This window comes from Oryx dammah, unplaced genomic scaffold (genome assembly GCF_014754425.2).
Source record: "Oryx dammah isolate SB20612 unplaced genomic scaffold, SCBI_Odam_1.1 HiC_scaffold_16, whole genome shotgun sequence".
NCBI classification, from domain to species: domain Eukaryota; kingdom Metazoa; phylum Chordata; class Mammalia; order Artiodactyla; family Bovidae; genus Oryx; species Oryx dammah.
In genome coordinates, this window is record NW_024070200.1 from 5,740,900 (window position 1) to 5,766,880 (window position 25,981).

The 25,981-nt window shown below is 54.0% G+C and overlaps 1 protein-coding gene across 2 annotated transcripts in view; it reads left to right on the forward strand.

Moving 5' to 3' along the window:
* Nucleotides 1-25,975, forward strand: part of BCL11B (BAF chromatin remodeling complex subunit BCL11B) — a 97,045-nt gene extending 71,070 nt beyond the window's left edge. For both annotated transcript variants that reach the window (XM_040256967.1, XM_040256969.1), the window contains exon 3: nt 23,482-25,975. In XM_040256967.1, the coding sequence (XP_040112901.1) occupies nt 23,482-25,556 (2,075 nt within the window). In that variant the 3' untranslated portion in view covers nt 25,557-25,975. The remainder of the gene's footprint in view (nt 1-23,481) is intronic.
* The last annotated feature ends 6 nt before the right edge of the window (nt 25,976-25,981 follow it).

Below are 25,981 nucleotides of genomic sequence, written 5' to 3' on the forward strand. Positions count from 1 at the left end.
ACGAGATCCCTTAAACCCCTGGAGCCAGGAATTCTAGTATCACTTCAGGGTCCCCATCCTGAGGACTAACAGGGGATATGCCTGGTAACGTGGACGTGCCCCTGCTGTGTCCTTGTCGTGTCCAACTCTGGGACCCTGTGGACTGTAGCCCTCCAGGTGCCTCTGTCCATGGAATTTTCCAGATAAGAAATACTGGAGTGAGTTGCCATTTCCTCCTCCAGGGGATTGTCCCAACTCCAGGGATTGAAGTCGCATCCCTTGTGTCTCCTGCATTGGCAGGCGGCCTCTTTACCACTTGCGCCACCTGGCATAGTGGAAAGTTTTGGAAGCAAGTGGATTCCAACAGGAGGAGAATAACTCCATGAACGGCATTCCAGCCATACGACAGGACATCCCATAGCAATGAAAAATAATGATATCACAGTGTTTCCAGAGATGTGGGGGAATGCGTCCAGTGTAATATCAAGAGAGAAAAGCACAGACCAAAAATGTACACAGCAAGCGCTCAATCGGTAGACGTCCGTGTGTCTGAGTCCACTGAAAATGGACCTGTAGGGACAGCCAAATTGTTAATGGCAGTTTACTTTGATGGTTTCTATTTTTCTTCCTTATCTGGTCTGTATTTGTAAAGTTTTCTATTAATACAAGAAGAAAGTGTCCCTTTAAAAATCAGAAGATGCAGTGACATTGATTTAAAGTTGTGGTGGCTTTGGCTGATTGGAAAGAGAAGTTTTTAGCCCGGCACCCTGCCTCAGGCTCTGCAAAGCTTGTGGTTTTATTAGCTCCTCCCACTTCCTGGAAAACCATCCGGCCCTTAGATGAAACAGGGGGATATGAGCTGAAAACACTTGTGTCACCCCCATGGTGATGGATGGCTCACCAACACGAAAGGCTTGGAGGCCTGTGCTTTTGGGAGGTATCTTCTTTTTATTGCCATGATTTCCATTCCCTTCTTGTGGCCCCAACTTGGGAGTCAGAGGGCCTCCTCCTCTGGGGCTGCCTGGTCCAGAGGTGGTGGGGCGTGTATGGTGAGGACCTCTGTTGAGCTGATGGACTCAAGTCTCTGCGTCTCCTCTGCTCCAGTGTCTGCCCAGTCTTTGGCGGTGGTCATTTCCATTTTGATAGAGATGTTAGCAAGATTCACGTCTGTTCATGCAGCTCAGAAGAGGGAGCATGCGGGGCTGTGTGTGTATCTTAGCATCGTCAGAAGAGCCTTATTAGATACTTGGATCATATCCACCCCCCAGACAGGGTCTTCATTTCCTCCCTGAGTGCCCCTTACCCTCTGATACCCACAGGAACCTCCTACAGGCTTGCCTCCCGGAAAAAAAAATATTCTTTTTCCAATTTTCAATTTTCCGACTTCACTCCTTTTCTTTATTAAGTGCACTATGGTTATTGGAGAGAAAGAAAGGAAATGACAGCTCTGCCCTGAATTCCGAGCATCTGGACCCTGCTTTGCATACCGACTTCAGCTAGCTGGCAGGAAGGGCTGAGGGTTCTTTAGACCCTGGGGCGGTGCCTGGCGGGCACTGGGCTTTCTGTACACGTGCCCCCCTGCCTGTGGTCCTCTTCTCACTCATCTGCTCGGTGCCACCAACAATAAACCTGCACAGTTCCCTGAAACAAGATGACTGGTAGCAAAAAGCTCTGTCCTGAACCGTGGGAAGGGCACAGGTGAGGAAGGCAGGAAGCCATGCAGTTGCCTCCTGGTTGTAGATCTTGGGTCTCAGCATCGTCCCAGGCTGAGAATAAAGTTCATGAGGTCATGTATGCAAATCCCTCCAGCCAGGTTCCTAGCCAGTTCTTAGCTCGTGGTACATGTTCCATTCTCCGCTCTCTAGCCCGGATCCTTGCTGTTAGCACCATCAGCGTGATAACCATGACACCCACCTAACCTGTGAGGACCGACATCACCTTGGATGTGAAGACACCTGGCTCATGCCCAGCGAAAGAGCTCTCGAGGTGCCTAACACAGCCTCAAAAGTACTTTGACTTATCAGAGCGGATGGGCATATGTGCAGAGCTTCTGTTTCATCCGTCCAGAACCCCGAGAGCCTTTTCTGTCTCCTCCCATGAAGCCTGGAGAAGAGTATGGCAATCCACTCCAGTAGTCTTGCCTGGAGAATGCCATGGACAGAGGAGCCTGGTGGGCTATAGTCCACAGAGTCGCAAAGAGTTGGACACAACTGAAAGACTAAGCACTCGCGCTCCCATGAATACAGAGCGCTCTCTTTGCAGTCACATATTTGCCCAGAGTGCAGCTGACCGGGTTGAGCCTCTGAGGCTCCCTGGAATCCTTGGGAGCATTTGTCAAGACAGCTGCAGGTGGCAAACAGTCAAGGAGGATGGGCTGCTGCAGAGCAAGAGTCTTTTCTGGAAAGACTGTGGCCTGGGACCTTCTGTTGCCAGTTCGTCAGTAGCTATGCTTGTCATTGGTGGGGGACACGGAAACCTGTCTCCCTGCAAAGCTGGCCTGGCTCAGGAGGTGAAGGAGGAAGCCAGAGCACTAAAGTTTTCATGGTGGGGGGATAGCTCGTGCACCCCTCTCCCCCCGACTTTTTAAAGTTCACAAGACGGTGTCACTGCTCTGCATCCCAGGAGCGCCCTCAGCGGAACGCAGCCGTCCGCATCCCGTGGAGGAACTCGGGGCCCTTTCCTCCTCCTGGTTGCCTGGTTACAAGATCATCTGTCACGAGTTCCTGAGGAGGGGGCTTGGCTGGGGAGACACAGGAGGGGGAGTTGGGAGATAGTGTCTGCCGTTGGGAATGCAATGAGTACGTTCGATCATATCTAATTCCCATTTATACTACGCTGGACAGCCCCACTGCCCAGCTGCCCTCTCGAAGGCTCGGACTGCTGGGGTATTTTTGATGCACGAATGAAGACTGGGATGTGGGCCAGGACTTGGCTCCTGGGCTTCTCCATCATTTATTAGCTTCTAGTTTTAATTGTTTCCCGACTTCTTTCCAGATATTTATCTAGGAAGAATTGTCAGTTCTTGCTGCGCTCTGCAGACGCGCAGGGCAGGCGCCGGCTGCAGAATTTTAACGGCTCTTCTGGACAGCAGGCAGGATTCAGTCCAGCCAGTGTTGGAAGAGCACCTACTATGTGTCAGACGGTGCTGAGTGATGAAGGGATTCAGGAATGGATGGATCGAGGCTCCACTCTGGAGAGACCTGTTATTCTTTAGGGGAGAGTTGGGGGTGCTGTTATTGGGAAACGTATTTGCAGTTAGTTTTGAGGGTCATCCGGGCTGTTGGCCCCAGGATGGGTTCCAGCTGTGTGACCTCAGGCAGGTTGCTTTACCTCTCTGAGCCTTGGAATTCTCCATCTGAACCCAAGGCAATGACCCCAATAGGAGTTAGTGAAGAGACATGAAGATAATGCAGGTCACAGTCTCAGGGGTTCCAGGGAAGAGTCCTGAGTCTCGGTGGGTGTGGGGTGGGGTGGTGACAGGGTGCTGGGCTGGGAAGCGGCGGCTGTGGGCCTGTTGTGTGCCTTCTCCTCTCTTGTCTCACCTGTGAAATGGGAGTGCTGAGGGAAGCCATCAGTGATCTCACCTCCTTTTCTTTGAAAGGAGCCCTGGGTCAGAGTGGACCAGCCTGTTGGTGCCTGGGGTGAGTTTGCCGAGGGATTTAGAAGCCCGGGTTAGGAACCAGGGCTTAACTCACTGAACACACTTGTGACCTGGGAAGTCTTTCTTCCACCGGGCAGCCTCAGTTTCCCCACCTGGTACCGTGGGGAGGGCTGAGTGACCTTGTGGTCACCTGCCTTACTTGTACACTTCGGGTGGCCCCTGGGCAGACACAAATAAACCCTCAGGGGCGGGCTCCTCACCCGTGGATTGTAGTGAGACCTTGTGGGATGATGTGAGGTTCTGCTGATGCAGTGCCCGTGGGTGCCCAGCGCCCCCGAGGGTCTTGTCGGCTCCAGGGGGCTGCAGTTGGCCCCGTAGTTAAGAAGACAGGCTCTTGGGCCCTATCGTCCAGGCCCTTACTTCCTATAGGACCTCGGGTCAAACACCTAAACCTTTTGACGCTCACTTTTCTTCCTGTAAGAGAAATTTGCTTCCTCTTGGGGCCATTTCACAGATGGGGAATGTCACACCGGACGCTGGATCCAGAGGAGTCGGGCACCTAGCCCAGGGTCACCCAGCTACCCACTGCCATGCCAGTAGCAGAAGCCTGGTGCCTCATGCTTGGCTCAGGGTACTGGGGGCAGCACTGGACGGTGCCCAGAAGGGCCCAGAGGCGACCTCCGTGGTGGGATGCGTGTCCAGAAGCCCCAGCCCCTTGACTGGCCAGGTTGGTGTGGGCTGTTCACTGCCTGCCTGCCCGCAGCTGGGGATAGTCTGGGGCTGGGAGCATTTGCTCTGTGCTCAGGTTTGAAGGAGGGAGGCAGGTGACTTGTGTGGTGGCCTTGCCACCAGCCCTGGGCTTTCCGATGTTGCTTCTTCTCCATTATTTTGGGAGAATTATGGTGAGGACCAGGCGTTTCATGTGTAGGGACACACACATTTCTCAGACCTCTCAAGGAAAAGGGAACTCCTTGAACTTCCAGTTTGCTGGGGCACCACTTGGTTGGCAGAAACCATCAACAGAGGGGCCCATCAGTCAGCCAGTTTGGCCCCTCAGTCGTGCCCAGCTCTTTGCGAGCCCATGGACTGCAGCGCACCAGGCCTCCGTGTCCATCACCAACTCCCGGAGCCTGCTCAAACTCGTGTCCACCAAGTTAGTGATGCCATCCAACCACCTCATCCTCTGTCATCCCCTTCTCCTCCTGGCTTCAGTCCTTCCCAGCATCAGGGTGTTTTTCAATAGGGGCCCATAAATTGACATAAAGGATTTATTTGGGGTGGCTGCAGGAAAAGGAGGAGAAGACAAAACCCTTGATTTGTCAGATTGCTTCTCGAATGTGAGGTTAAAAATCCATTTTAGATTTGGGTTTTTGTTTTTTTTTTAAGACAGATTCCTTCTGAAACTTGGCCGAAATAATTGAAATAAAATGATCCCAGACATGATTAAAAAGTGGTGATGTCAAGCTCTCTTCAGGGTCTGGACCAGAACTTCTGTTAATGGTGGAGTTCGTAGATGTGTGTGTTTGGCTGTTGTTTCTTCACTTCGTTTCACTTATTATGTTAGATTTGGGTCTAATCATTTATCTTATATTTTAGAAGGGAAGTGTTTTTGCAGAAAACGGTGCTGAGAGGATTTGGGGTGGGGGAGGTCAGCCCTCTGCAGCCGGAATCTGAGTTTTCTAGCATGGTGTGCCAAGTTGATGGTTATTATTCCTCCAGAAAATAATGACCTTTTTTTTTTTTTAAAACTTGCTTTTAACATTCTGCCCTTGGCATCTGTTCCAGGCATTGTGGACGAATGTAGACTGTGTTCTGACAATGGGTTAAAGCAAGCACTTATTGAAAAGCATTCTCTACTTAATTACATTTCCTTCTTCTGGAAGCTATTTTAATTTTTTTTTATAATCACATGTTAATTGTGTATTAGCGGGCCCTTTCTGATTAGTTGAAAACATAATGAAACCTTTGTAAACAACACAGAGAGAAAGAAAGAGGAACGTGTGAAGCAGAGACAGTGGTGATGAGCCAGTTCTAAGAGGCCAAAATAACTACGTTTCTTGAAGCCAGGGCGGGGCGGAAATGGTACCTGGAAGTCCCTTTTTTGAGTGACAGCTCCTCTGATGGGGAGGGCGGGACCCTCGCTCCTGATCAGTGATGGAGCAGGGTGGGCTCATGAGAGTTCCCTCTCCTCCTGCTCCTCCCCCTGGCCCCATCCTGTTGTCATTCACTCACTCACTCATTTATTCACTACTTACTCAGTTCACTCACTCACCCAGTCATTCATTTATTCACTGGGTCATTCATTCACCCACTCATTTATTCACTACTCACTCAGTTCACTCACTCACCCAGTCATTCATCTAGTCACTGGGTCATTCATTCACCCACTCATTCTTTCCCTCATCTATTCACTGGGTCATCCATTCACTCATTCTGCGACTCACCCATTCACATCCTTACCCTCGAAGAGCTACCTCCCTTGGGCACTGACCCAATGCTAAGATTCTTGACACGCCTGCTCTAGATCCTCAAGACAGGTATTAACCCCACTGGTGGAGAAGGAAACCAGAGCTCAGCGTTGAGTTCACGCATTCATGTTCAGCCAAGGCCACCAAGCAGGAGAACCAGATCTCTCAGGCCCCGGTACCCAGCCTCAGTGTGGCTCTGCAGTGGCCCTGTCCCTACCCATCCAAACTTCAGCAGATCCAGAGATAATCTGGTGCCTGTGTGGGCAGCGGGAGGGACGGAGAAACCACTGGGGTTGGGTGTGTGTGTGTCTGTGGCAGGGGGCAAGGCGAAAGGTGGCCAGAATGCACTGGCATTGTTTTCTTTTCCGCCTTTTAGTAGTTTTGTTCAAAGCACCAGCCCCAGTTTTCAGTCCCTATTGTGGCGAGAGGGGCCCCGAAAGCCCTGCTCTGTTCCCCGTGTGAAGGGCTGGGCTTGCAGGGGTTTTGCAGCTCCCAGGCTGTTATTAGGGAAGCGTGGCCCGGGCGCTTCAGATGAAAGTGCTACTGTGTGAGCGCCAGGTTCGCCGTGCGCGCTCCAAGGAAACGCTGCCAAGACAGCGTTGTGAACAGCCGCCAAGCAAAACACACACATTCTGTCCAGTGGAGCCAGCTCACTTCTGCAAATAGAGGAAAAATTGACTTTCTGATTTGGAGTGTTTCTGCAACTAAGAAGAATCACTCTAGTGATTGTTCTAAAAATATTCTGGAGGCAGCACGTCCTCCAAGGCCTTGGGATTCTGAGTGGTCCTTAATTGTACTTTTTATTTAATCTCTCCAGATCGTACGTGTGCGTGTGTGTGTGTGCGTGTGTGTGTGTATCTGTGTTTAAATGGACTTAAGCTTGCGTGGTCATCCTCCCCGCTCCCCCTTCCCCTGCTCCCCACGTGTCAGGATTGCTGCCGGTGTTAAAGAGTGGTGTACGCAACAGAAATTGTATTTTTATCTCTTTGACTTCAGGAAGTATATTTGGGTTTTCATCTCCTGCAGCCGCTGTTGCAAGGCTCACGTCTGAGCAGCTGAATCTAGGGCAGCCCCTGACGTCCCTGGCATTGGTGGCTGAGCCCTGTTCTGGAGGGGAGGTGTCCGTCACGGATGGATTTTTTTTTTTTTTTTGGTGGTTGGCCGGGGGGAGAGGGTGCTAACACATTGGCTGCTTCCTCTCCCTCTGCCTGTGTGGGGTGGCATTTCCCCTTTTCGAGGCACAGAGCTCCCTAGGAGCCCCGGATATTTGCATCTCCAGGCAGTTCTGGAATTCACATGATTTCTATAATGATGAAATTGACTGGGATTCCACAAGTCTGCTTACTGCCAAAAGCCAGTGATGGGGGCCCCTCCTCTCTTTCCCCTCTGGTCTCAGACTTTCTCTCCACCCTCTCTCTCCTCTCCTTCTCACTCTGCCCCACCCTGATTCCCACTTTCCTCTTGCAGTCAGCTTTGCTAGGTGCAGCCACGGTGCTCCTGGGAAGCCGTGTTAACTTAGGTGGAGCGTCTTGCTCAGGACTGGCCACCCCAGCACTGCTGTCTTTTGGAGCTGGACCACTCTTTGCCACAGGATGTTTGGCAGCATCCTTGCCTCTGTCCGTTAGATGCTGGTAGCACCCCCAGCCTCCTAATCACGGCAGTTGAAAATATCTCCAGACATTGCCAAAATCCCAGAGAGGGGCAGAATAGTCGTCAGTTAGAACCACTGTTCTAGCTCTTCCCCCCGGCCCCAAACTGGCTGTTGCTGCAGCCAGGAAGAGAACTGGGGAATATTAGTATCTATTTTTAGGTTCACGAATCACCAATAATAATAGGGTGGAATCAAAGGCCTTGGATATCAAGAGTGAGTTCCCACTGTTGAGTTTACCCCCTGAAGTGTGTTTTATAAAGAAGTCACAGGATGATCCCACTCTGAGGGGTGGTGGATGGTAGGTGGTGAGCTGCGGTCACAGCGGTACCTGCAGGATTTGGAATAGCCAGAATCTGCACGTTCAAGTCATCGAGCAGTTTTCCTCAAAAAAAAAAAATTTTCGCTGACTGCACTTACGAGGCATATCTGCTAGAATTAGGTATCTGATCGCCTTATTGGTAAATGGACAGTTCTGAGGAGTTTGCTAGCATTTCTGGCGATACGTGCTAGGACCGTCTCAGTTATATTGCTTCTTTTTTTCTTCTGTCCCCCAACCCCTTCCTCTCCGCTCGCCTCCCTGCTTCCCTGAGAGGCAGTCCCCCAGCCCCACCCCCGCTCCCATGCACGTGTCAGCAGTGGAACCTCGCCTGCTTGCAGGCTGGAGTCTCATGTGGATACATCTGCTGTAACCGTCTCCAGGAATCCTGTGCTGTGCCTTTAAATGTTGACTTGTTCACAGGGCACCCAATAGGGTCAGGTGCCAGGTGCTGGGTTTCCTTTCGCCCATCAGCAGCCCATCTTTGAGAAATCTCATGTTGGGCCGGCAGCGGGTTTCGTGCTGGGCCTCTCTGCAGCGCCGTGTGGCCAAGTCTGCATGTGACAGCGTGTGAGCGATTTCCTGGGCTCAGCCAAAGCCCAGGCTTCCGCCGGCTTCTCCCCGCCAGCTGGCCGCCCGAGCCAGCCCTTGAGGTGCCCAGCCACTTGGAATCCATGTGGCTCCACCTCCCCTGGGGCCTGGGCTCCTCCCCTTCAGACTGTCTGGTGCAAAGCCCACAGGACCGTCCTGGGGGCTTCGTGCCTGCAGGCGCATGGGCAGCTTGGGCGGCAGCCTCTTTGCCCCATATGCCTGCCTAATGCTCGCTCTCCCCATCTCCTTTGTCACCAGACAGCCTCCACTCACCCTGCATACTTCCTCTCACCCTTGGCCTTGCTGCTGCCTCCCTCTGCCCTCGTGGGGCCGGTGGGTGGGCGGTGCTGTGCCAGCCATGGTGCAGGAAGCACATCTTGCCAGCTTCCTTGCTAGATCCTTGGTTGGGTCTAGCCACTGGGCCATCCAGCCTCGATGCTGGTGTTTGGAGAGTGGCGGAGGGGTGAGCCTGGTATAATTCTCTCCTCCATCTGAGGGTGTGTGTGTGTGTACACCTGCATTTTTGCATGAACCTGTGTGTAGCAGGTGTGTAGCTGGCCTCCTCTTTTCCCTCACCTCCCGAGGTGTCTGGCGCCTCTACGAACCCTCTGACTTCCCGATCATGCTGGGCAGCTCTGCTGTGTGGAGGGCATCCGGAAACCCCGGCGCTGGGAGCTGGGCCTGGTGAGGATGGCCATCTCCCCGCTGCCCGCAGGTTGGAGGGAGCTGGCGCTGTGGCAGAGGCGAGGCGTCGCAGAAGTGCCGCAGGTTTTCATATGGAAATGTGAAATAATGGGGTGATTAAATAGAGCTGTATATTAAAGTACATCTGACATTAGAATTACCATAATGTGCTGTAGCCTTAGGCTGAGTACTTTATTTGCCATCTGCGTCGGCCCAAAATCCCCCGGGGAAGCGCTAAAATATTCTGAATAAACTCAGCTCGAGTTCTTATTGAGAGTAAAATACCATTTGTGGCACGTCGTATTGATTCGTCTTAATTGTGGTGCAGAAAAGAACATTCACTTGCTGATGACTTTTGTGCTCGGTGACAAGCTGGCTGCAGTTACTCTAACTCTGCAGTTGGTTAACCTGTTTGGGGCCAGCCGGGCACCTCAGTTCCAGCCCAGAAGCCAAGGTGCCACCTCAGAGGGCAGCACAGCTGGGGCTCCCTGCAGGGCCCCCTGCTGTCCTCCAGGGAGCGGCGCCCGCTTCGGGGTGGAGACCACCCCCGCCCCCCAACCTTCCTGGCCTCGGCTCCCAGGCAACACAGAGGCAATGCTGGCCACGAGGAAAGATGATGCCTCAGAAGTTGTCCTGGAGAGTCACGACCTCAGTCTCAGCTCTTGGTTGTGGGGACGTACTAGGCGTACTTAAGAAAACAGAACTAAAAAGAGAAAAGGAAAGAGAAAGAAAGGAATCTGCTCACCCAGGCAAAGCTCAGCTTGGTTGGTTACCGGTTAGTGGCGGTGAGATCTGTTAACAGCCCCTCCAGCTCTTTGGCCGGGTGGGCGTGGGGGAGGCCGGTGGGGGTGGAGGGGGAGGGTTAGAAGTGCTTATGCATTAAATATAAATGAGTCGTTGGTTGGGGAAACACTTGGTGATCCAGACAGCGCTGCCCCATTCATAGGGTCCAGTTTTTACCCTATAATTGCCCATCATTATACACAATTTAAATATTCAAACATTCTCCACAAACCTTGGGCTAGCGTGTTTTTATTACAGATTCAGAACAAGGGAATAACCTTTAACTTCAGAGACAAATGAGGCAAATTTACAAGTGTGCGTCTGCTGTTTTCTTGTGTTTTATCAATCCCCGCGGACCCGAACACTTTTGCTGTAACGCCACTCAGAACAATATACATATATTACTGCTTGTTTGTGGTGTGTGGCTATGAGTCCCCTCTGCGTTAGCTAACCTATATAGCTCAGCGTCGAGGCTCTCCATAACGTCAATTATCTCCTCCGAGCTAAACGTACACTCCATTAAAACGAGATTTACTGCCCCTGTAATACTTCTTGGGGTGAAATGTGGAGATTTTTGTGGATTTAAGGAAACGGAGGATGGAGGCCTGCTGCATGAAGGAAGTTGTGAATTTCAGAGAGGGGAGACTTCCTGTGTCAGCCAGAACGTGTGCGTGAGATGTGCTTGGCGTGTGCACATGTGTGTACACGCCAGCGTTCACGCATGCAAGCAGCTCGCCGCACGATTGGTTTTGCCCCTTAATTTCTTAATTTGCTCTGTATTTTTCCATTAAGTGATAAGGATGATCTGCTCTATGTTTCCTCTTCATGTTGTCTGCTAAATTCCTGTCCCTAGCATTCTAGAATCCTTTCAGAAAACCTTATATTGGAGTGGGGGGAAGAATATATACATCTGTCAGCTCACCAGCACCCCCTGGAAAAGTGTAGGTTCTTTGCAGTGAAGTCTACAGAAAGCTGATTTCAGGGGAGTCTGATGATGTATTTGTCTGTCTCAGGGAAGATGTCTTATTCCCAATGCCTATGCAACGTGGGGAGTGGGTACTGTATAAAGATGGTCTGGGGGAATGGGCCGCAGGTTTCTGAGAATGCCGTGAGTTGCCACGTACAAACTGATTCTGTGTGTCCTGCCTCTGGCTCTTCCATCTGACTCGCAAACACCACAGCTCTCACCCAGCCCCAAGATGTCCCCGCAGTTAGCGGTGTCGCTTTGTTTCGGGGCTGGCCGGCTGCTTCCTGAGCCTGAACTGCACACCTGGTGTGACCACAGAATCGAGCAGTTGAAATCGAGACTGTTTGGGGGGAAATCTCGGGTGCATGGTGCTTGCAGCTGTGGTTCAATTTTCATCCTTCCCTGTTCCGCTGAGAGTCTGGACCGAGCCATTCCTGAAGGTGGCTTCACAGGCTTTGGTGCTCGGATAAACGGCTGGCTGGCATAACAGAACTTACACTGGGGAGGCCGATTTAGAAGCCTCCTCGCTTCCTAGGCTAGTGATCCTCATAGATGGGGTTTGGAATTCTCTCTTTGTGTTTTCTACCTGGCCCCCTCTCCCACCCCGCCCATTTCATGTCTTTATGCCTTATGGTTTCATACTTTGGGCAGGTCTGGTCTGAAACCAAACTCTCCCAGAGGTTCACCTCCATCCTTTCGTTGTCCTGAGATTTTCTTATACTGAACAGTTTGTGATTCGAGTAAGGCCTCTAGTATGGGCTTGAAAAATCTTCATTAAAAAAAAATTTTTTTTTTCCTTGTGATGGAATTCGCAGCAGTGGAATGTGGTCTCTCTGCGGCTCAGTGTCTTGCCTGTTTTCAGAGCCTCCGCAGAGGGATCCCACGTCCGCTCTTCAGTTCCACATCCAGGCCCTACCCTCCGTCAATCCAGGGTCCCACCTCCATGCCTTCAGGCCTGCAGTTTCCTCTGCAGGGCACACCCTTTCTTTCCTTTCTCTGCAACGGCGTTTCCTTCTGAGATCAGCCCCAGGGTCTCCTCTCGGGAGTAGCCCCCCACGTCCTCCCAGCCTGTCACCCTCTCCTCCTCTGGGTCCTGGCACATGCTTTCTTAGTGACCTACTGGTCTGAGCCTTAGTGGACACTTGTGGAGTCAGTAGCCTCTTGCTCTGGACTGCAGGCTCCATGTGGGCATCCCTCTGCTCAGCGTCGGCCTGGCACGCAGAACACACTGCCTGCCTGTGTGAAGGAAAGAAAGGAGGAAGGAACAAAGGGATAGACGTGTTGAGAAGAGCCTCCTGGCTTTTGCTTCCTCGGTATGGTCTCTGGGTAGAGATGGAGTGTGACCTTGGGTGTTGTCCTGAAGGGCTCCTGGCTTTCTAGGAGGAGACTAAGACTACTGAAAGCTGGGAACCTTCTTCACACTGACCGGTTAGCCCTGGATTTGGATGGCGTGTGCGTGTTCCCTGTGCTGGAACCCTGCAGAGCCAGCAGGGGATGCCTCGGATGAAAACGCCTGCAGAATTCCCCGCAGAGCCTAGCCTTCCTCATCGCCTCTCCCTTCCTGCTCCCCCCTTGCCTCCGTCTGCAGCCACCAGAGCTGCTTTCTGTTCAGTTCACCCAAAGGTGCTCGTGCACGGCCCTCCACCCTGGATCTGGGCAGGCGCTGCTTTCCTTCTGTCTGGAACTCACCTCCACGTGGCGTTTCCTGCCTGCCTTCTCCCTGGGTGCTCTGAGGTCACTCGGCAGGCCCTGGTGGGCCTCAGAATCCTGTGTCACAGCTTAGCCCACTCCTGCTCCCCGGTCCCCACCTGTGGTCTCCTGGGGGTGGCGAGGGGTCTTGGCTGATCCCTCCAAGTAGGTCCTGCTGTGGGTCCTAGCACCCAGCACATGGCGACCGGATGTATGAGCGAATGAGTGAATGGGAAAGATGTGTCCCTCGACCATTTGGGACAAGATTACTCCTTGGGTGGAGTAACTTCCCCAGATGCCGCTCTCGCTCCACTCGTGTTTCTGTGCACCTGGGCTGTCTTGGGGGATGGCAGGGCCTTAGTGTAAGGCTGTGGTGGAGGCTAGAGGCCCAGTCCCCCAGCCCGGGGTAACTCCGGGCACCTGGAGCACAGAGGTGACCCCTACCGCAGGATGCTCAGAGTGAGTGGACTGCGGTGGAGCGAGGTTTCTCACGTGTTAGGCCGCTCTATTCTCAGCCGAGCTCCGCGTGGCATTTCCTGCACACAGCCTGCAGCTTGCGGCTCCGGTCAGCTCGCTGGGGTGCACGGAAGCCGGTGGAATGGTTTGCTGTGGTGGGTTCAGGCCCCACCTCAAGGCCGGTTACAGCAGAGTCTGCAGGCCCGGTGGAGGGGCAGCCAGGTGTGTGTCGGATGCAACCCAGGCCTGGGGCTCAAACCCAGGTGTGAATCTGGGCTCTGTGACCCAGCTGTCTGATCTGGGGCCCCTCACTTAACTGTGATGAGACTGAGTTTCTTTTTTATGCAGAAGCTGGATTAGAACCCACTTTTCAGAGTCTCTGTGAGTGCCCTTTGGAGAGCACAAAGCCACCACTGGCTCGTGCAGGTTGTATGTATGTCAAGCCCACCAAAGTCAAGGAAAGGTGATGACAGGCAGTGATGAACGTCAAGTAGCAATCCCCCAAGGCTGTAGGGGTGTCCCAGGTGGCTCAGCGGTGAAGAATCTGCCTGCCGACGTAGGAGAGGCAGGAGGCCCTGGTTTGATCCCTGGGTCGGGAAGATCTCCTGGAGGAGGAAGTGGCAACCCACTCCAGTACTCTTGCCTGAGAAATCTTATGGACAGAGGAGTCTGGCAGGCTACAGTCAATAGGGTTGCAAAGAGTTGGACACGACTGAGCAGCTAAACCTGCAAGGCCGTGGGGATACAGAGGGGTTGTCCTGGGACCAGGTCTCAGAAGATGCTTGCAGGGTGAGAAGGAAAGGCAGGCCTTCCAGGTGGCAGGAATGGCAGGTGCACGGAGCTGTGAGTTGCACGGGCAAGGCAAGGACCAGAAGGGTTGCGGGGGCCAGGGCACTGGTGGGCAGTGAGTCCAGCCAGATGCTGAAGGCTGAGTGCTTGGTGCTTCTTCTGGGCAGCAGGACCATCAAGGCTGTGACTCAGGAGGGTCACTGGCCCGCCCACTTGCCCACTCTGCCGGGGTGGCTCAGAGGTGGGCCAGGGCCGTGGAAGCCTGTCTAGATTCTTTAGTCACCTGGATCCCAGCGTGCTCCGGTGGGTGGAACACAGCCAGCAGGGAGGCGTGGGCGTGCTGGGTGGGGCCCTGCCTGGTGAGCCGGGGGAGTGGCGTGTTGTTGAACGCCAAGCTGAGCCCTGCTCCCCAGGCGGCCTCGCCCAGAGGGCCTCACCTGGAGGGCAGGTTCACCCAGACCTGGGCAGACGCCCTTCTCCTACCTGTGATGACTCCAGGGACCCCGACTGCAGGGGAGCAAGCAGACAGAACCCAGCTAACACAGGCACGCCTGACTCTGAAGCACGTGTGCGCTCGTCACCCTGTGCGTGGCCAGAGTCCTGGCAGTGGGGGGTCAGCTCGGTCCTCAGGGAGCCTGGACTCCCGTTCCGATGATGGATTTTAAATAAATAACCCAAGGCCAGTCGGGTGGTCTTGTACAACCTGCTTGCGCTCTCTCAGCTGCCTCTATCACAAATGGTCACAGGCATAGAATTAGCAGACTACATGGAGTGATGCAGGTTCTAAGCCCCCAAGTCAGTCAAGCCCTTGCATGCTTCTCTCTCCCAGCACCTTGAACTTGACCTTGGCACTCATTTTTCGTGAAATAATTGAGAGGGTTACCAGGCGCTCTTGTCTCCTCTGGGATTCGAGAGCTGCATCCCTGGAGACCAGCAAAATAGCTGGTGGATCAAGGGTGGCCAGCTCCTGCTTGTTCAGTGAGTGAATGCAAGGCAAGTATAGGACACAGCCTGCTACCTGCCTGTTCAGCCCTGTATCCTGGTTCCCCACTTCCTGGGCTTGTGTGAGCTGAGGTCCAGGGATGGCAGTCGCAGCTGTCCAGAGCTCTGGGTTCAAGAGGATTCCGAGGCGGCAGGACAAGCGCGGGGGTGGACCGGTTGATGTCTGCCACGGCCGCTGGCGGAGGGGCCTTGGCTGTGTTAGACTGAGGCTGGCTCTGCAACTTCAGCAGCAGGGAGACCACTTGGTAGCAGTAGTGTTTCCCAGGTGGTGCTAGTGGGAAAGGACCCACCTGCCGAAGCAGGAGAGCCAGGAGACTCAGGTTCCCTCCCAGCGTTGGGAAGATCCCCTGGAAAAGGGCATGGCAACGCACTCCAGTCTCCTTGCCTGGAGAATCCCATGGACAGAGGAGCCTGGGGGCTACTGTCCATGGGTCACAAAGAGTCGGACGCGGCTGGGCGACTTGGCACACACAGTAGTCATGCTACTGCCGTTACCACCAGCCGGCACCAGTACCCAACAGAGCACACCCACCGCTTCTGCACGAGACAGTCAGCAGGGTTTCACTGAGTTGTTGCAGTTCTCACCAAGAACAATGCGTCTGCACATTGCCTAGCACGTGGCTGGGAGGAAAGGTAAGCGATCCCAAGATGTACACGACTGCCCCGTCTCCTGCCCCGGGTCCCTTGACTTGGGAGGGGCCTGGGTCTGCACCCTTTCCTCTTTAGACCAGGCTTCTATCCAGACCACAGCTGGCTGTGTGGCTCTGGGCGGATCACCTTCTCTCTTCCAGTCCTCAGTTTCCTCATCTGTGAAATGGTGCTGATGACAGTCCTTGACCTTGGGGGTTGTTGTGAAGACAATCCGCCTTAATTGTGTGAGGCTCATGGAAGGCTTTAAGGACAGTTGATTGTTACTGCTGCCATTATTTTCCCCCCAGCTCCACCACCTCTCTCGGAGAGGCTGAGGTTTGTTTGGTAGCGTGTGTTGGAAGTACTGATGCTGAAGCTGCAACTCCCGTACTTTGGCCACCTGATGCTAAAAACTGACTCTTTGGAAAAGATCCTGATGCTGGGAAAGATTGAAGGCAGGAGGAGAAGGGGATGACGGAGGATGAGATGGCTGGATGGCATCACTGGCTCAATGGACATGAGTTTGAGCAAGCTCCGGGAATTGGTGATGGACAGGGAAGCCTGGTGTGCTGCAGTCCATGGGATTGTAAAGAGTTGGACACGACTGAGCGACTGAACTGAACTGTTTCAGAACAAGCAGGGGTGCTTGTAGATTTCATAGATGACTATGCTCAGAAATGATGTGAATATGAAACTTAGAAAGGTTGCCCCCCACCCAAGGAAACCAATTGAAAGTTTTCTTTCTGGGATCAAGAAAGGGGAGATACTGTTTAATAAGGGGTCTACATATCTAGAGATAATGTCCTTAGTTGCTTCAGTTGTGTCCGACTCTTTGCAACCCCATGGACTGTAGCCCAGCAGGCTCCTCTGTCCATGAGATTCTCCAGGCAAGAATACTAGAGTGGATTGCCATGCCTTCATCCAGGGGATCTGATAATATTGATAATAATTATTATCATTTTGGGACTGAAGAGACGACACTGTTAGCAGGTATAGATTCTGTTGGAGGACTAGGTGGCCAGCCACTGAGTCCAGCCCTCTCCTTGGGCACTGGGCATCATAAAACCCAGAGAGGGAAAGCAGCGGGGGTGGCGGACCCTGGATCCAGCAGCCTGCCCTTCCATCTGACTGCCCAGCATCTCATCACCCCTTCTCCAGCTCCTGAGTGGCCTGTTGTCTCAGGGACTCACCTGCTCTTGTGAAACGTCTCCACTCCTGGGACAAGCCCATGGTGGACCCGACTGGCTTCCATCAAAGGGTAATCGATGTCCTTCCCTGGGAGGGCACACGCAGCGTGGCAGGAGGACCTTTTCATTGTGAAACAGGCCCCGACAAGGGAGAGAATGGTCCATCTCTCAGGGGCTGCTGGGGGGCAGCTGGGATGGAGCCAGGGGTGGGGAAGTCTATGCAGGGGCGTGGCCCTCCCCTTGCTCTCGAGGGGAGGTGGGGCTCTTGCTTCTCTCAGCTGCAGCATCCTTGTATGCTGGCAGGGATGTGGACCTGGCCTGGCCCCCCTCGGAGGTCATATGTGAGCGAAATGCCTTGATGGCTGTGAAAATGCCAAACTAACTGTCAAGGGCTTCGCAAGCCATAGGGGACACACGAAACCAAGACTCAGCTCGTTCTTCAGCCTCCAAGTGTCAGGACTCTCACTTTTGCCTCCACCTTTGGGTGGAGGAAGGCCCTGGCTGGCGATCACCGCAGGCCCTGCTTGAGCTGGGTGGCGGTGTCCGCTTGTGGCTCTGGAGAAGCCCTGAACCACTAAATCCCCTGCAAGCAGCAATACCCTTCTAGTTGGTATCACTCGGCCTTAGGAGAGCCCTTTTAAACTATTGCTCTCAATTACGGCCTTTTTATTGAATAATAACTCAATTAAAGGTGTGCTTTTTATTGAACATCCCTGATACCTTTATTGGTATTATTAGAATAACCAGCATAATAGGGAGGAACAATTCTTTCAGTGCTCATTAAAACATGCGCACACACACACACACACACATACACACACACACACACCCCTACTAGCAGAGGGAGAGCAGCATTTCATTGCAGGAGCCCAGTTGTGTGTTGGTTCCCAAGAGTCACAATAAAAAATGATGTTTCCTCAATGTTTGCAAGTTTCTATTTCCCTGGAACCTCTAATGCATTAGGCTCGCTGCATTAAAATTCCTCCAGGGTTTTATTACAGCCAGAGTTACACAGAAGGGCACTGCCTGAAACACCCACTGCCAGGTACAAGATGGATAATAAAACATGAAACATACAAAGCCCAACCATAATACGTGCATGTGTGGGGATGTGTGGATTTTATAGGGATCGTGTGGGATCTCATTTGCTCCCCCAGCCCTCTTCGGAAGCTGGCATGTTATTCCCATTCTACTGATGAGGAAATGAAGCTCAGAGGGGTAAAGTGACTTGGTTGACGTTGTTGTTTAATTGCTAAGTATGTCCGACTCTTTGTGACCCCATGGACGAAGGAAATGGCAACCCACTCCAGTACTCTTGCCTGGAAAATGCCATGGATGGAGGAGCCTGGTAGGCTGCAGTCCATGGGGTCAAAAAGAGTCAGACACGACTGAGCGACTTCCCTTTCTTTCTTTCTGTAGTTCCTTTTGGAGAAGGAAATGACAACCCACTCCAGTGTTCTTGCCTGGAGAATCCCAGGGACAAGGGAGCCTGGTGGGCTATGGGTTGCAAAGAGTCGGACACGACTAAGCAATTAACTTGTCCTCCCGGGACACACATAGCCTGTCAGGCTCTTCTGTCCATGAGATTTCCCAGGCAAGAATACTGGAGTGTGTTGCCATTTCCTTCTCCTGACCCAGGGATTGAACCGTGTTTCCTGCATTGTAGGCAGATTCTTTACCACTGAGCCACCTGGGAAGCCCCTTGATTGACATCTTCCTGCAGGGAATGGCAAGGTATGAACTTGTGCTGCTGTTCAGGGTTCTTGTAACAGTGATCTCAGGGAGGGTTTTGAATTACAGAAAAACACAAGGGTCTCTCTTGAAAGCCAGTACAGCAAAGAAGATCCGGTGTGGGTTTCTGCCAGCGGATACCAAAAGCGTCTGAGGAAAGAAAAGGGAAGGAAGCAAACAAGGAAACACGCTGGCCTTGGGTTCTGAGTCGCCAAGCCCGATGTAGTGATCCAAATGCAGCTGACATTTCTAGGTCTGTAGGCCAGGCTTAATGTTGCCGGGTAAGTTGCTTCAGGGTTTCCCTGGTGGCTCAGATGGTAAAGAATCCGCCTGCATTGCAGGAGATGTGGGTTCGATCCGTGGGTCAGAAGGATCCCCTGGAGAAGGGAATGGCAACCCACTCCAGTATTCTTGCCTGGAGAAGTCTATGGACAGAGGAGCTTGGCGGGCTACACCCCACGGGGTTGCAAAGAGTCCTACACGACCGAGCAACTAACACTTTTCAATTTCCAGGTCGCTTCAAAATAATCTAGGTGTTGACCTCTCGGTTGGAACCTTGGTGGCAGCCACCGTGGCAGCGTGTTGGGGCATGGCCCATGTCTGGGCCATCAGCAAAGCTGGCACCAGCTGGAGCTTCCAACTCACCTCTGGGCAAGTGGCCCTGAGCTCCAGGAGCAGGGACAGCCCCGCGTCCGAAGCAGCCCTCTCACCGAGGGGCTTCTGCCACATTTAAAAATGAGCCATCCGTGACTGTGTGCTGCCTTTTAAAATATTTAGTGAGTTTTTGAATAGAAGAATGTTCTGAGTGGCTCTTCAAAGCCTTTCTGACATTGTTCAGTTTTCAAAAGTGAGCAGTCCCAGTGCTCAAGGCTACTTCTAGGCAACAGATAACCGTGAAGTGGAAGTATGGAAATGAACATTTTATTAAAAAAAGAAAGTTAAGGGGAGCGTGGAAAGAGCGTTGTTTAGGAAGGGGCTTTGAGGACTGGGAGATTTAAAAACATTGGAAGCTGTCAGATCCTGGGATAGGCTGTCCCCTGCTGTGAATCTTACCGTGCTGTGGAGGGAAGTGAGGGGACCAGATTGTTCAAAGGCAAGGAAAAGCGCATGATCTGGGACCCTGGAATCTGATTTGGTGGGTGCATGCACAGAGCTCTTCCCCACCTGATGATAAATTCCGAACAGGTTAACGTCCTCCTCCTGGCTTCCCTGGTGGCCCAGAGGTAAATAATCCGTCTGCCAATGCAGGGGACACAGGTTTGATCCCTGGGTTGGAAAGAAACCCTTGGAGGAGGAAATAGCTACCCACTCCAGTATTCTTGCCTGGGAAATCTCATGGACAGAGGAGCCTGGCTGGCTACAGTCCTTGGGGTCGCGAAAGAGTTGGACAGGACTGAAGGATGAGACTACAGCAAGCAAAACTTCCCCCTTAGACTTCTCTAAGTTAGAGTCTTATAAATGTCTTTCACTCTTTTTGTTTTGTCTTTTAAAAAAAACAACAAGAAATGGAAACCTCTGAGTTCTTTAGAACGTGCAGCTACACGCTTCTCAGCAGCTTCTGCTTGAGTTTAAAAAATATATATTTAAATCGGCCATTTCATTCCTGGCCTGCCTGAGAGTTTTGCACTGTCTTCTGATACCCGCATTCCTCAAGGGCAATAGAACTTTCCAGAAAATGTGTGGCCATCAGAACAAGAAACAGGAAGTGCTCCAGAAAGACCCAAGGAAATGAAGATGATGAAAAAAGAGATAAGGGGAAAGGAGGTGGCCCAACTTGAAAACACAAGGAACCAGAGCTGCTGTGTGTGTGGAACTCGGTTACTGAGAGTGGCTGGGGCCCAGGTGCAGAGTCCAGAGTGCTCTTTTTTAAAAATTTTTTTTTATTTTTATTGATTTACAGTTGAAACCAATGGATTTTTAAAATTGTTTATTGGCTGTGCTGGGTCTTTGCTGCTGTGAGCGCTCTTCTTCTAGTTGGGGTCCTCCAAATTCTCAGTGTGGTGCCTTCTCTTGTCACAGAGCACGTCTCTAGGGCGCGTGGGCTCGGTAGGTATTTGTGGTTCCCGGACTCCAGAGCACAGGCTCAGTAGTTGAGGTGCACGGGCTGAGTTGCTCTGCCGCAAGTGGGCTCTTCCCGGATCAGGGATCGAACCCACATCTCCTGCATCGGCAGGCGGCTTCATTACCATTGAGCCACCAGGGAAGTCCAGTGCTCTTTAACTGGAAGATCTATGTCCTTGCGGGAGGTGGCGCTTCATTTGTGTTATTAGCTTCTGGTGTCAGAGAAGGATGTTTTCTTTATCTTCTTATTTGTTACTTATTTATTCTGCCTTGTTCCAGAAAAGGATTTGAGGAGGGTGATGGCACCCCACTCTAGTACTCTTGCCTGGAAAATCCCATGGATGGAGGAGCCTGGTGGGCTGCAGTCCATGGGATCGCTAGGAGTTGGACATGACTGAGCGACTTCCCTTTCACTTTTCACTTTGCTGCATTGGAGAAGGAAATGGCAACCCACTCCAGTGTTCTTGCCTGGAGAATCCCTGGGACCGGGGAGCCTGGTGGGCTGCTGTCTATGGGGTTGCACAGAGTCGGACACGACTGAAGCGACTTAGCAGCAGCAGCAAACACTATGGCATCTGGCTAGCTCTCCCGTGAGACTGAGGTGAACTGTTCTGTCGTTCCCCACATATATCACCTAATAAGCCGGGACAGGAGATGGAACCTCCAAGAAGGCTGTGCATCTCTGGGCTGTAGTATCGTCATGTGCCATCGTGGTCCTGGCCTATCCTCCTTTGGCGGTCATGTGACAATGATATGTACCCCCCCCCAAAAAATGGCCTTTTTTTGCGACAGTGGGTAGGCACACAGGAAGGGAAGGCTGAAGTGTCGGTGTGGCCTTACTGCTCCCAAAGCGAGGAACACAGCTGCCCAGGGCCTTGGGAAGGCCTCCCTGCCTGTTTCTTGGGGGGAAGATTCTCCCGAGGGGCTCCAGCATGGGGAACTGAATTAATGCAAAGGTGCTGGGAGAAGGAAGTTTCCCAGACACCCCAGAGAAAGAAAATGGCCTCAGAAGTTCTCTTGGAACTGAGTTTAAAAACTAGGGGAAGCTGAGCTTTGGAATCCTTTTTCCTTTTCTGTCCGTTCCCCCATCACCCACCCACTGGTCTCCTCTCTACCAAATCTGGAGACACGTCCTGTTGGACACGAGTGTGCAGTGATGACCGTGGACCACCAGGCTTGGAAGGCATGTCTTAGGTCCCAGTGGTGGGTGATCTGGCCCAGTTGGTTCTGTGTTGTGGAGAATCTCCACGCTGACCCCTGACTCCTGGAGGACCCCCCCCACACTGCATGGCTCAGTGAGGTCCAGGCTCCTTTGAAGCCATCAAGTCTAACCCATAAAGAACTTGGGGTATTTGTTCTCAGAGTCCACAGAGTTTTGACTGCTAAGGGTGAAGCCCCCAAGAAACATACTTCTCGGGTGGGAATCAAAGAAACAAAAACTCCATCTCTATATGGGATTTCAGAAGTCCCTCCTCTTTCGAGGAGGGGCTGTACTTCCCCTTCCCTTCCTGATCCCGGGTTTGGAAACTAACACACACCTTTGGCTTCACTGGGGAGTTTGCAGCTACTGTACTTTATCAGGGTTAAAATCTTCCAGGTACAAGGAAGTCTGAAAAAACAAAAAGGGTTTTTTTTTTTTTTTTTCCAAGACCTCGGCTGTGATGCCGTGTTTCCTTTTCCTTCTCCGGCCAGTGAGCGAGTCTGAGGGGGCAGGGCAGGGCAGGGCCTGCCCACACCTGTCCCATTTCACGGAGTGTTAGGAGAGCTTCAGGCTGGAGAAGCAGCCAGTTTTACCTGCAGGTTGAAGATGTCGGCCACGAAATAGGTGCTGGTTGGAAGGTCCAGACTCCCATTTTGGGACCGCCCCCAACGATGGACAAAGACGAGGATGTTTTGGCTCCATGCCACCAGCGCCCACTAACACTGGCTCCCGATGCCAGAGCCCAGTTTGTCACAAACTCACACTTGCCACTGTTCATCCTGATCGCCCTGTCAGAGGTGACACTCTTTCATCCAGCCTTCTGGCAAGGGACCTCATATAGGCCAGTGCCCCGCCCCAGGGGGTCTCAAGGCCAGATTCCATGCTGTGGTTAGGGGTGTATGTGTGTGTATGTATGAGGCCGCAAGGGCAGTGATGGGGTGTGGGGTGGGCAGCTGCCCGCTAGTAGTGATGTTCTTAGGATGCTGAAGTCCTGTTCATATGCGCATCCCTGTTTAACTTTCTGCACAGACACTGGTGTATGAAACCCTACGATTTCCCGGAGTTCAACTCCCAAATGACACAGAGGTTATCAGCCAGTTCTCTTAAAATGTTTGCGAGGCGATTCAGTTTGATTTGTGTTTCTTAGAGCTTCCTTGGACCGAAGATTTGCCTAGTCATGACTGGGTGGGGAGCTGGGGGGAGTCGTTTTGTCCCCCAGAGAGGTTTGGCAATGCCTGGAGAGATTTTTGATCCTCATGATTGGGAGGGGAGGGAGCGCAAGTGGGTATGCCTCCAAACATCCTACAAGGCACAGGACGGTACCCCTCCCATTCCCCACCCCACCCTCAAAGAATTACCGGGATCTACAGGATGGCTGAACTTTGCCTGGCTATCTTTTAGGCAGCCCAGCCTTTGTATACTTGCCATTGTTGGAATCAGGCTTTCTCACAAATAACATCTCCTTTGGCTTCTGAGATGATGGGTTTAAAGACACCATGTTACAAGGGCGCAGAGCGAGGCCTACCAATTGGAGTAACAGCCACACAGAGGCTTGTCTAGCCTGTGCACCAGGGGGTCTGCCGGGGGTCGCCGGCCTGGGCCTGCTCGGCAGTGGTCCGCTGCCGCCCCCGAGAGCCGCGCCGCCGCCCGCATCTCACGTCTCTCCTGCCTCTTTCTGTCCGTGTGTCTCCGCAGGTAAAGATGAGCCTTCCAGCTACATTTGCACCACATGCAAGCAGCCCTTCAACAGCGCGTGGTTCCTGCTGCAGCACGCGCAGAACACGCATGGCTTCCGCATCTACCTGGAGCCCGGGCCGGCCAGCAGCTCGCTCACGCCGCGGCTCACCATCCCGCCGCCGCTGGGGCCCGAGGCCGTGGCCCAGTCCCCGCTCATGAATTTCCTGGGCGACAGCAACCCCTTCAACCTGCTGCGCATGACGGGCCCCATCCTGCGGGACCACCCGGGCTTCGGCGAGGGCCGCCTGCCCGGCACGCCGCCGCTCTTCAGCCCGCCGCCGCGCCACCACCTGGACCCGCACCGCCTCAGCGCCGAGGAGATGGGGCTCGTCGCCCAGCACCCCAGTGCCTTCGACCGAGTCATGCGCCTGAACCCCATGGCCATCGACTCACCCGCCATGGACTTCTCGCGGCGGCTCCGCGAGCTGGCGGGCAATAGCTCCACGCCGCCGCCCGTGTCCCCGGGCCGCGGCAACCCTATGCACCGGCTCCTGAACCCCTTCCAGCCCAGCCCCAAGTCCCCGTTCCTGAGCACGCCGCCGCTGCCGCCCATGCCCCCCGGTGGCACGCCGCCGCCGCAGCCGCCGGCCAAGAGCAAGTCGTGTGAGTTCTGCGGCAAGACCTTCAAGTTCCAGAGCAATCTCATTGTGCACCGGCGCAGCCACACGGGCGAGAAGCCCTACAAGTGCCAGCTGTGCGACCACGCATGCTCGCAGGCGAGCAAGCTCAAGCGCCACATGAAGACGCACATGCACAAGGCCGGCTCGCTGGCAGGCCGCTCCGACGACGGGCTCTCGGCTGCCAGCTCCCCGGAGCCCGGCACCAGCGAGCTGACCGGTGAGGGCCTCAAGGCGGCCGACGGTGACTTCCGCCACCACGAGAGCGACCCTTCCCTGGGCCATGAGCCCGAGGAGGAGGACGAAGAGGAGGAGGAGGAGGAGGAGGAGCTGCTGCTGGAGAACGAGAGCCGGCCCGAGTCGAGCTTCAGCATGGACTCGGAGCTCAGCCGCAACCGGGAGAACGGCGGCGGCGGTGGCGGCGGCGGCGGGGTGGCCGGCGTGCCGGGGGCGGGCGGCGGCGCCGCGGCCAAGGCGCTGGCCGACGAGAAGGCGCTGGTGCTGGGCAAGGTCATGGAGAACGTGGGCCTGGGCGCGCTGCCACCATACGGCGACCTGCTGGCTGACAAGCAGAAGCGCGGCGCCTTCCTGAAGCGCGCGGCCGGCGGTGGCGGGGGCGGCGGGGACCCGGGCGACGACGATGACGCCGGGGGCTGCGGCGACGCGGGCCCCGGGGGTGCGGTCAACGGGCGCGGCGGCGGCTTCGCGCCGGGCACCGAGCCTTTCCCCGGCCTCTTCCCGCGCAAGCCGGCGCCGCTGCCCAGCCCCGGCCTCAACAGCGCAGCCAAGCGCATCAAGGTGGAGAAGGACCTAGAGCTGCCGCCTGCCGCGCTCATCCCGTCGGAGAATGTGTACTCGCAGTGGCTGGTGGGCTACGCGGCGTCGCGGCACTTCATGAAGGACCCCTTCCTGGGCTTCACGGACGCGCGCCAGTCGCCCTTCGCCACGTCGTCCGAGCACTCGTCCGAGAACGGCAGCCTACGCTTCTCCACGCCGCCCGGGGACCTGCTGGATGGCGGGTTGTCGGGCCGCAGCGGCACGGCCAGCGGGGGCAGCACGCCGCATCTGGGCGGCCCGGGCCCCGGGCGGCCGAGCTCCAAGGAGGGCCGGCGCAGCGACACGTGCGAGTACTGCGGCAAGGTGTTCAAGAACTGCAGCAACCTGACGGTGCACCGACGGAGCCACACCGGCGAGCGGCCTTACAAGTGCGAGCTGTGCAACTACGCGTGCGCACAGAGCAGCAAGCTCACGCGCCACATGAAGACGCACGGGCAGATCGGCAAGGAGGTGTACCGCTGCGACATCTGCCAAATGCCCTTCAGCGTCTATAGCACCCTGGAGAAACACATGAAAAAGTGGCACGGCGAGCACTTGCTGACTAACGACGTCAAAATCGAGCAGGCGGAGAGGAGCTAAGCGCGTGTGCGCGTGTGCGTGCGCGCGCGCGGGGGCCCGGGCCCCACCCCGCGCACCTGTACAGTCGCCCCGTCGCCAAGCGAGAGAATGCTGACCTGACACTTGCCTCCGCGTCACCGCCGCTCGGCGCCCCCCGCGGGTCCCCGGGGCCCAGGGGAGGCGGCCCTCCAACCTAACCTGTGTCTGCGAAGTCCTATGGAAACCCGAGGGTTGATTAAGGCAGTACAAACAAACAAACAAACAAAAAAAAATTGTGGAGCCTTTTAACTGTGCAATAATTTCTGTATTTATTGGGTTTTGTAATTTTTTTGGCATGTGCAGGTACTTTTATTGTTATTCTTTCTGTTGAAATTCCTTTAAGAGATTTTGTTGGGTATCCATCCCTTCTTTAGTTTTTTTTTTTTTTTTTATATTTAACCCAGTAG